This window comes from Pieris napi, chromosome Z (genome assembly GCF_905475465.1).
Source record: "Pieris napi chromosome Z, ilPieNapi1.2, whole genome shotgun sequence".
Lineage (NCBI taxonomy): Eukaryota > Metazoa > Arthropoda > Insecta > Lepidoptera > Pieridae > Pieris > Pieris napi.
The window spans coordinates 9851199-9862798 of NC_062259.1; the positions used below are offsets into that span (position 1 = coordinate 9851199).

General features: G+C 32.8%; 1 protein-coding gene across 3 annotated transcripts in view; it reads right to left on the reverse strand.

Moving 5' to 3' along the window:
- The window catches only part of LOC125062165 (protein NDRG3-like), a 45427-nt gene extending 38816 nt beyond the window's left edge, over positions 1 to 6611 (reverse strand). Inside the window, exons 1-4 of one of the 3 annotated variants that reach the window (XM_047667848.1) lie at positions 6387 to 6402; positions 5285 to 5428; positions 4980 to 5029; positions 2033 to 2178 (exon numbers count right to left, since the gene is read on the reverse strand). In XM_047667848.1, the coding sequence (XP_047523804.1) occupies positions 2033 to 2178; positions 4980 to 5011 (178 nt within the window). In that variant the 5' untranslated portion in view covers positions 5012 to 5029; positions 5285 to 5428; positions 6387 to 6402. Of the gene's footprint in view, positions 1 to 2032; positions 2179 to 4979; positions 5030 to 5284; positions 5429 to 6386 lie in introns of all 3 variants that reach the window. The other 2 variants (XM_047667846.1, XM_047667849.1) reach the window with 2 other exon arrangements.
- Between the last annotated feature and the right edge of the window lie 4989 nt (positions 6612 to 11600).

Sequence of the window (11600 nt, forward strand, 5' to 3'; positions counted from 1 at the left end):
TCATATAGGTACGCCCGTAATAATAATGAAATAATTTAGGAAATTAATTAGTAAAATGTACTGGTTTCAGAACCTTTCAGATTATTTTGTAATAATTATTCAATGCGATTTATAAAAGAAAATTATAACAAATTTAAAAAGTTTAGTCCTTGTGGCAGTGTAACCTTTAACGCTGGCAGCATTTCCTCGCTGTGTTGGGTTACTTTTCTTTTTGTTAATTTTTTACTATAAAGGTAAAGAAAATTGTAACTATTGTATATTTTATTGTTATGTTTTAATAAACGATACGAATTAAAACACCAGCTTTAATTTAAAGAAAGTTCTATTAACATTAGTCTGCATAAACAAAGAACTTGCATATTATAGCGCGCATGGTATTTGACTATTTTTCGCAGTACACAAAAAAAATGAATGGCGCTACAACCTCTTTAGGTCTTGGCCTCAGATTTCTGTATCTGCTTCATGATCATTTTTAAATCTAATAGGGAAGTAGGTGATAAGCCTCCAGTGCCTGACACACGCCGTCGACTTATTGAGTCATGACATGTCGGTTTCCTCAACGTGTTTTCCTTCACCGTTTTAGCTAATGTTAAAGCGCACATAGCAAGAAAGTCCATTGGTGAACAGCCGGGGATCGAACCTACGACCTCAGGTATGAGAGTCGCACGCTGAAGCCACTAGGCCAACACTGTTCACAGTACACAAATGTCCTAATATTTTCATTAAAATAAAATTATATCAAGGGCGATTAAGGCAAAAGTTCGAATCATAAAATAATGATCGACTAAACAAACAAGTTCCACTTTTAAATATTATATATACAAGCAACATCGCATTAAAAAAGCAAGGAAAAGATAATCCTTAAATAAATATGCTTTACTCAGTTATAGCTTCCATTGGAACGTTGCAATAAAAATAGATTTAGGAGATCGGTTGCAATATCTTGTGCATTAAAATATTTGAAAGCTATATTAAGCTTGTAAGCTGTGAGATTTCACGGCATTAAAATTATTTGAAACTTGCAGCGAAACTTGAAAAGAATGTACAGTTATGGATTGATTGAACGAGCGAGCGTGCTCCAGTGAGTTTAATATTCGAGCTATGTGCTGCGTGCTATGTGCAAAATTTTCATCTTCCTATAACCCAGCAGAAAAGGAAGAGAATAGGACTGGAATATATCAGGAAAGTGGTTATCAGTCGTTGCGATTTTGATATGTTCAAGGTTTATGATATTATCTGTTAATATAACTGTTTATACATTTTTTTTGAAGTTATACTTCTTTAGGCGCGTTATGAAAAATTTATTAGAGTGAAATTTTACGATGCGCGCGCACCGTGACACAAAATTAACAGAATGAAGTTGGCCACGGAAGATGCTTTTATGTTACACTTAATTTAAGAGAATAATAATAAATATTAATTTATTTAATTTTTCAAATGTAAGCTGAACTTTATTGACTATAATGACTCCTTTTCCAGTCTTTGATTATTTAATTGTAATTAATTATTTGCATGCAATCAAAAACTATTTTTAATAATGCCAAAGAAGTATAACTTCTAACGCGCGTACCTACATAAGTACACGCACCCTTTTTTTTTACATACATGTGTCCCTACTAAGACATCATGCAACATTACAATCTAGCCTAACTTAAGACTAATAAGTAATTTAAGTCTAACCAAATTTACTAATAAGGAGAAAAAACTGTTTATACTGAACAAATTTACAAGTGAATTATGTACAAAATTTTCTATCAGCAAAATAATATTAAAACGACATTACTACCAATGCAAGTGACGTTTCATTGCTAAATTGAAATGCTCATACGGTGTACGAGAAAAGCGGCAGCTTAAAACTTTGGAGGTGGCGGTAAATGGTAGATTTTATATAAATTTGTAATGTTTGAAAATATATTTTTAGTAAGGACTGAATATGCGGTTTTAACTTCATACGACCACTATATAAATTGTTTTAAGTTTACTAAATCATTTTTGATTATGTTAGAATAATTTTGGTACAAAAAATACTTACAGTTGAGCCCCAAGTCGTGGTAGGTGACGATAGCCGGTTTCAAAGTGTCCCCCTGAACAGCAACCAGGATTCTCCCACGGTCAGTGTTGATATGTAGTTCAAAACATAGATGCTTACTGAAACGCCTGGTTGAGGGAAGCTCGCTCCTGTTGAACAGACGTCTATTAAAAGTGTATTTAGAAATAATAACGAGATTCAAATACAAAAAGATCAATGCCTTTAAATAGCCGAGGTTGCCGAGAGGAAAACAGAGAAATACACTTTATTTAATACATTAGAACCGACAGGCATCCCGTAAGAGGTTATTGTAAAATACGATTGAAAAATTCTTAAGAACGACGGATTTGTTATCGAGGACTCGCAAAACTAAATGTGAAAAGCGTAGTTTTAATATTTTATTTTAGTTAGAAAGACATACTGAATTCAAACCTTCAAATGTACTTCAGTTGGAAATTGAACGGGATCGCGTTAGAACTTTTAAAAGACTTACATATAATACATTCACATTTTTAATTTTCTTTGTTCGTTACGCATACCATATTCGATACGCACTTGGTAATAATGAAGAGATGCATTATCGATATGAGAAAATTAATATTTCAAGATTAACACTAGAATATACATTTATTTACATAGAAACCTAATTTGTTTTGACTGGCGAAAGGTGTTATTTTTTTTCACTTACAATTAAGACGGTAGTTCGAGAAAATTTCGTTAGTTAACAATTGTTTAACTTGTTGAAAAATTAACTTTAAGTAAAATTTCCAACGCGAATAAATTAATTATAGTGTTCAGAACACGGCATCATTTTTTCAAATTTAAAAAAAAATATTCAATACCTTAAATAAATTAATTAATGTGCCGTAGTCGCTTTTGACGCCACGCGCGAATCCTAAAAATGTCACGCGCAGACCTATTTTCAGCGTTAAATTAAAATTATAAATAATGGAGATAGAGTTCCGGAAGCTGAAAGTTTTTTATTGGAAATTTCCTCCTCTTTCAGAATTTTTTTTTGAAATTTCTTAAATATTAATAGTTTGTTAAATATTGGCAAAAAACTAAATGCCATTTTTTTTCATCTTTAATTGTTTATAACTTTTGCAATTTTTTATGTGCTAATACACGCTTTTGGCACATTTTTCTAGACGTCATTCCGGATCCAATGAGCTATCGCACATAATTTTAAGAGCAGTATCTCTATTTTGTACCATTTTCAACTTGTCGACTAGACTAATATATAAGGATGACATTATTTACGATACATAATAAAGCATAATTTGTATTACTATTACTGAGTGTTAAATTATAGAGTAGTTGTAGTAATGGAACCACTATTTACAATATATAGGTCTAAAGCGCTTGAAGAGTACCCAGTATCAGGCTGTGGCACGTTTTATGTTCAGTTCGAATCGACCGGGTTTCTTGGCACCATTCCAGGTTGGAGCAACAGCAAGTAGAGTACCCACCTTCAATTTGCAAACGGGCGACTGAAGCGGAATCACGATAATGCACTTATAAACGTTTTCCCGAATCGTATAAATACAATGAAAACTTTCATAACTACGTGCCTATAAAAATATTTAATGCCAGTTATTAATACTTGGAAACCGTCTTCTCAGTTGCGTTGTTCAGACAAATATTCCCCTAACAATTTCATAACAATGTTCTATCCTGTCAGAGTTTATGTAATAAGACGCACATGTATTATATATATAATGCGATCAGTCGAACAACTACGAAGTACGAACTTATCCGCGCCGGGTGATCGTGGTTTCTTTTCTCTCTGTATTTACTTTTGTACTCAAGTACTTGATGGATCTAGGACAGCAAAGTGATTTAAAGATCTCTTAAAATGAATTCGTTGAAGATTTTTTAGGTACTTGAGTTTCTCATTAAAATAATTTCAATTCCGTCGGCAAAATAGGCATCAAAATCGAACATGATACTCGTAATATCGAAAACGATTTACCACATACGATGTGACGTTTTCTATGTGACGTGACCTACAATTTAATAGCAAACCTTAATTATAATACAAAATAAATTACTAACAAATACATGTTTTAATTAATAATAATAATAATAATAAAATATTTATTTGTTTTCTCTCACACAAAAAAATACAGACACAAAATACAAATTTCAGCATTAACAGGCAAAATCTGTGTGAGAGACTGGCGACTGTACTAGGATACCTGTATTACAGATTGCCAGTCCCTCCGCATCCGGACCGAATGGAATTTAAGTAGGTACATCAATTTGATCGAGAAACTATTACAAATATTACAAATATACTCACATTTAAGTGGGTGTATGTGATGGTGCATGTATGGTAATTACTATTGTATAATAAAATTTGGTTACTTTATGAATTATACACATTTTGAAATGTCGTTTTTATTAATCATTTAAATTAAGCTTTGTGTCCTTACACTAAACATAAATAATAAATAACGCTTTTAGTTAATGGCGCCTTAATATGCTTCAATGTAGCAAAATAATCCATAAGCTGATTGTGATTGGGTAAAGCTCTGTAGAGAACTTAAAGTTACAATAAATAATTCATCAGTTAGCATATAACAGTGTAACTAAATGATGGTTGAAAATATGTAGTTTTATTACTTATTTATAAGTGACTCGCCCCCTGTTTTACCACATGTCCCATAAAATAAAAAGATTAAATAATTGTACAATTTATTATTGATATTCTTCACAAATTAAATAATATTAATTAAAAAAAATGTAATTTATATATAATTCCAATATAAATCTGTTATTATTAGGATACATTACGAAGTAAGGAGTAGATTATAACACCAAGGAATAGGACACCGGACATATTATTATCGAAAATTTAAGAATATATATTGAATTAACTTTTATGTTGTAGAAGATACTTTTATTGCATAAAAGAGTTAAAATTATTAATTAAAATTGAAAAACAAACCTGAGAAGGATACTTTCTTCAGAACAGTACATGACTCCAAATGTAAATTTCTGCAAATAATAATTTGGTGTAATATTGAGATATTTATAAAAAAATTATCTAATTTGTTTAAAACTGTTTTTTTTTTCAATTAATTATAGTACCAAGCTTACTGAAACTTGAAATTATTATAATATAATAATGTAAAGTTTAAGAAATAAAGTTAACTTAAAAAGTACTAAGTAACAGCTGATCGACAAATTGTTTGCAGCTCTTGTCTCTCTTTTTTAATATTTTATGAATAAAACATTTAGAATGCAACTTACCTCTGTCTCCAAAAATCCAGGTTAAATATTACTTTCAACAAAAATATTTATAGAGCTGATATAATTAACCACGTAACTTATAAATCAAAAAATTATGCAGTGCAACTTAACATCACACCCGAGCCGAACTCGAACTCGTTCTATCTGCAAGGTGCAATCGCCAATCTGACAATTTTTAATGAATTTGACAAATATAGCGACTTTTACTGACGTTGATATTAAGATATGTCATGTGTCAGTTTACGAATGTCTTTTCATTTTGATTAACAACAAAATAGGCGTTTAAATTAACCTTTTGTATTGTAAAAAAACAAGAAGAAATATATTTCAAGGTTTATATATTTTTCAATTAAATAAAAGTCCGTCACGCTTTATATTATACATATTACGATTTGATTTAGCGCCATCTATGTGACTTTGGCATTATAATAGTTCAATACTTACTGCAGAGATGTCGCTAAGTTATATTATTCATTAGAGTATTTCTGATTTCAGTGATTTATGTTGGGCGTAAGGTTGTCAATTTTAATAGCTTTAAGCATGCTTATTAGGTACGCATTTAATAATTTAACTAATACGCTGTTAACGGCGGGTCAGTTAGTTTTTCTTTTAATTTTGTATATTTATGTACCTACTCATTTTGAGTTCTTTTATCTGTTTATACATACTTATTTAACTTAAACTCCAAAACCACTATGATATGTATCTATTTAAATATGAAGAAAAAAATATTAGTAATAGGAAAATAATTTGGCCATAGGCAAGGCATTGTTTAGGATAACTTTTTAGTGAACATCATTATATTTTTATAGTACAATAATATTATAATATTAGGTACTTAATTATGCTATTTAATATGACAGGTAAAAAAACATATTATTTTTGTAAGATTTAATACCTACTTGACATTGGTACAAAACGCCAAGTTCACTTCGTTGAATTACGTAAAATAATTGTGCTCTACCTAGATACTTAATAATAATAATACAGGTTATGAAATTGTTGCTAAGGCATCGATTATCATCATCAATCATCCAATATATTTTGCTTTAGTTTGACATATTATAAATGACATACATAAATAAATAAAAATATCACTTACCTTTCAGAATTCGGTATTTCGACGAAAGGTGAACCATATATACGAAATTTTTCTGCAAAGCTTTCAAAATACGATTCATCCCTCACGAATCCAAAGTTGTCCATTATTTAATAATAACGCGACCTAACTTATGTTCTCCGAAGCAAATTCACAACTGAATCGAAATTTATTGGTGGATGTTATAGGTGCGGTGTATTGTTAATATCATTTACTCTGCACAATTGATGTCTGTCTTTGTAAATGATTCTATCGCAAAATAACATATATCTACGCAGCATTTTCGCTTGAATAACTCAATGCACAATTAACATAAATCGTTTATTATACACACACCTTACTCAGCATCATTAATAATAATATTATACTGTTATAATATGTAATTATAAATAGCATAAGTTCGCTGTATGGATACGATTTCTTTATTTTTTTTAATTATTACTGGTATCTTTCAAATAACAACTGGACACAAATCCAATCTTTTAATTTTTTTTTCCAGTTTAATTCTTAAACAGGGAATGTTATTGATTGACGTATCTTAAAAAGGAGAAATGATTTTATTGTAGATATTAATACAGAAATAACTCTAAATATTGTGTAATACCGGAATAAAATAAATGTATTTATTACTATTACTGACCGTGATAGTCAATGACTCTACAAAAGATATATCAAATTTAATAATTCTGTTTTGCGTAGGCACAGACAGTATCGTTTCACTTGAGATGATCGATACACCAACGCAGACCCTTATATCTGAAAATATGTACTTATAAAATAGTTTTTACTATCACCACAAAAGGTGTATTATTCGTAAAAAGGTTTAATATGTTGTGTAACTTTCAACGTATAAATAAAATACAAAATAAAGGTTTTTGAGTTTATTCACTAGAAACAAACACTTAATAAAGTAAATTTCTTTATATATGGCACGTACCCGCAGTGACTATCCAATATTAAGCGATCTCTTCTAGGGTTGCCTAGCTTTAAAGCCGCGTGTTGCACCAATGTTTTATATCTTTTAAAATTTATTATTAATATTTAATTCTTGTGCAAATAGTGTAAATAAATAAAAAAATTCAATCATAGGTTCGTAAGATAACATCGTTCAAACAAACCAACTATTCGGCTTTATATCAGTATAGATTACATTTAATTATTTGCTTAATATATATAATATGTGCCGATTAAATAAACATATATAAACAATAAGCGGATATGGAGATCCTATTTCATGTTGAAAATAAATTAAATTACTAGTACACGTTTCAACATGAGAAAATTGTACCTACATATATATATAAGTATAACTAAAATTAAAGCCAAAATATTGATATTTCCAATAAATATGGTTGTCCTAGGTCTCCATTGGTCAAATGGGATGAACTCAGAGCGTATCTTAAGCGTTTAAACAAAATACATGTCGAATTGATAACCTACTTCTACGGTTCTTACGCTCCATCATCATCATACATCCTAACTATAATTGTATCTAACATTTATAATACTATACAATATAAAATGGGCAATACCCGACAGTAATCACAAATATAACCATACCGTAACTGATTACTATCCATTAAATTACTCTAATATATGAAAACATAGTGTTATACATCTACTACTTAGTCCAAATTAGCTAGGAAATTGAATTTCAATTACCTAATGACTGATATAAGGAATGATATGGTAAATTTCAGAAACGGGAGTTAATTTAATTAAACATGAACTAATGTAAACCGTAAGTCTAATACGTCTTTCACTCGGATTCGGGAATAAACTTGACTCTGGGTGTAATGGTTTAATTTCTAGTCGCTACTTGGCGCTATAACTTTCATATGTGAAACATCTATTGGATTTGAAGTACCGAAGTCGTTCTTAACGATCAACCCGACTGTATATTTTAATAAAATAGGAGGCAAATTAGAACTAGGCTTTGAATAAAGTGTTAATCGCCGCCTATGGACACCTCTTTGGGTTGCCGACCTTTCAGGGAATGTTCGCTCTTTCCTTGAAGGCCCCTAAGTGTACTGCCTCACCGGGACGCCATGGTGACGTGGCCAGCGACGTGGCTACGACTGGCCTCTCTGCGTCGCCAAATCGCGTCGCCAATGCATTCAGTTCTGGCTCGACTCAAAAATCAAAATCAAAAATAAATTTTAATTAAATGATCAATAAAATTATAATGGTAACGTCGCTGGCCACGTCGCCATTGCTGATGGCGTCCCGGTGAGGGAGGGCACTAAGTCGTATCAATAAATAGATCTATATATTATACATATATCGAAATACGATACATAAATATTTACTTTTTTAGGCAGTTTCTTTTTACTACCATATTATAGAAACAGCTACCAACTAATTACATCCATCAATCATTACATACAATAAATTGTAGTATATATTTATTACTATACTTCTATTTTCTATACTAATTATCGGTATAGTAAAGTATATTTTTACTTTTAATAGTCATGTGATAAATAAAACAATTGATGGTATTTCAAAGCGTATCAAATTGCGTAGTTAAACCGATTTAGTCACAGTAAAATCGTATCGTCATATAATGAAATATACCTCTACTAATATAAAATATTTTTGCTTTGCTCTATACGGTGCGTGGGATTTCGATTCTTACAATTCTTTCCTTTGTAACGTAACACCGTTAATAGATTTTATATAAAATAAGTAAGATTTTAATGAAATAAAAGGCATTATGTAATCTGGCAGCGCGCGCTATCAATAGATTATTTCTTTGATCATTGTCTCATTGTCTATAGAGGTGATCAGCCTCATATGTCTGACACTTATAGATTGTACATGCCTACCTCGATAAACTTTCACCATATAAGCAAGTGATAAAAAATCCAAAGATTGTATCTTAAGCATTAGAAATTTTGCCTTGTTATTATACGAAAGCGACCTCGGTAGTCTGCTTAGGGAGCGTTCAAGTATTACGTAACGCAATTTTTGGAGATTATTGACCCCCCCCCCATTTAACTCGCCGTAACGTTTTTCAGTACCCAAGAACAGTACTGTACTCGAGTATAGTAAAACGTTTCGTGACCACCTAGTGACTCTTTAGTTACTATTATGTGGTGTAAGTCGAAAATAATATTAACAATAACGCGTAATTCAATCCCCGCCCCGCATCGTAACGTTTTACAAAAGGACAATCCCCCCCCCCCCCCCCAAACTCGTTACGTAATACTTGAACGCTCCCTAATATACAGTAGGCATGCATCGGACAAACGTTTTAGTTGGTATTGCTCACCCGGCTCTCTGAGTAGCAGAGAGGATGCCTAAGGCGAGTCGCATTTCACATATCCCCGTCACGGGCGGCCTAACCCATTGCGAGGCTCCGGGCGGCAGATCTTTGGACGTAATATTCAATAAAATTGAAAAATATGTACGGTGCTACGCGATTAAAAAACCGATCGTCAAGTGTTGTACATAATTAATTTTTCAATTATGTTTTGAGTGTTCATAATTCATAGTTAACTAACTTTCTTTACCGTTATGTTATAACCTTAATAAGTAATTTAGGATCGAAATCAAAAGTTTTACATTAAAAAAAGTAGTACATTGATAGTTTTTAAGTATGCTTGGGTTGTTGGGCGAGGCCATGCAAGAGCGAGGCCCCGGGTGATTGCTCTGTTCGCCACCCCCTAAGCCCCTTTCTCCACTGCTCGGAAACCGTAATCAGTCATGAGAAAAATATCAGGAGGCCGGATTGCGCTTCTCCACTATATCCGACAGTAATCGATCAGTAAAAATAAGTCACCCCGTCGCAACGGACGTAACGCAGTGTTTTATTAAAATTCCCCGGCTTTACGATTCACAATGAGTCCTGCCTTTAATCGCCAACAACTTTTAGCTATATTGTTATATATTAATGATAGTTACAATCAGATGAAACGATTCTTAATTTTTATTTTTACTTTTGTTTCTTCGAATTCAGTTTTTGTTAACGTTTCTTGGTAGACAATTTTTTGCCTTTTCTATATTTAAGCTGTAGCCAGGCTTGGAGTTTATATTTGAAGCTTAATATAAATTGTATGGAATCAAAATCCCCCTAAATAAATGTACCCCCTAAAAAAACCCATGGACATCTTGTTTCCCCCTAAATTTTATCGAAAAAATCAAGTTGGCATCATTGTCGATCACTTCGAACCGATAAAACACCGCGTTCCGATCTAGCAAATTATCGGATCGTTAAAAAGTAGTGGAGAAGTACGTAAGAACTGTTGAGAGTTTCTAAATCGGATCGGTAATTAACGTTTGCCGGACCGGTGCAGTGGAGAAAGGGCCTAAGACCGCCGCTGAAACCCGTAGCCTGCGTTAGTTGGCGGAGAATGGCCAATTTCCTCCTCGGTGATCGAATAAAAACGAGTTGCATGTTTAAATGTCAATGCTGCTTAATGTAATGTAATTAAGTAAAAACCGAAGTCCACCACATTACAAAGATTAATCATTAAATGTACGTAAACAAATTAGTTAATACCTATTAATATTCGAAGAAGTAGAAGATGCACCGAAGATGACCTTTTGGAGGCTGAATTTAGCCTTCCCCTACAAATGACTGCGAAACTGTAATATTCCGATGAAATAACTGCCCGGCCTGTATAAATAGTATCGCAATAAATAAGTAGAAGAAACAGAGTCGGGGATAGGACACAGTCTTGTGGGACCCCAGCGTTCACGAGTTTAATGTCGGAACATGCTCTGTCGATGACGACCTTGATGCTCCGATCGGCTTGAAAGCTGGAGATCCAGTCGCATCGACGCACAAATTTCTCGCTTTATGCCGCACCTGATCGAAGGCTTTCGTTATATTCAAACTAACCGCTGGCGCTTCTCCCTTGGACTCAAAAGCCGTAATCATAATCGCTTATCAGCTCGGAATACCTTAGGAGCTGATCATTTATAATGGAATCCAATTATTTTGGAGAAAGAACCTCCTTGTTATAGCTATTGGGCGATAGTTGGACGGAGATGGATCGCCTTTATAAGGGATTGGATGTATTGAATCGGTTTTCCAGCACTTCGGGTGAGTGCTGAGCGAGCACAGGTACCAGAAAAGGTGTGTTAGGACCGGAGCCAATTCAGGAGCACAAGTTCGCAGCACAATTGAGGGGATCCGATCAGGCCCACTTGACTTATGAATGTCCATGGAAAATAGTGCTTTGCGGACAACCAGAAAGAATATGATTTCCG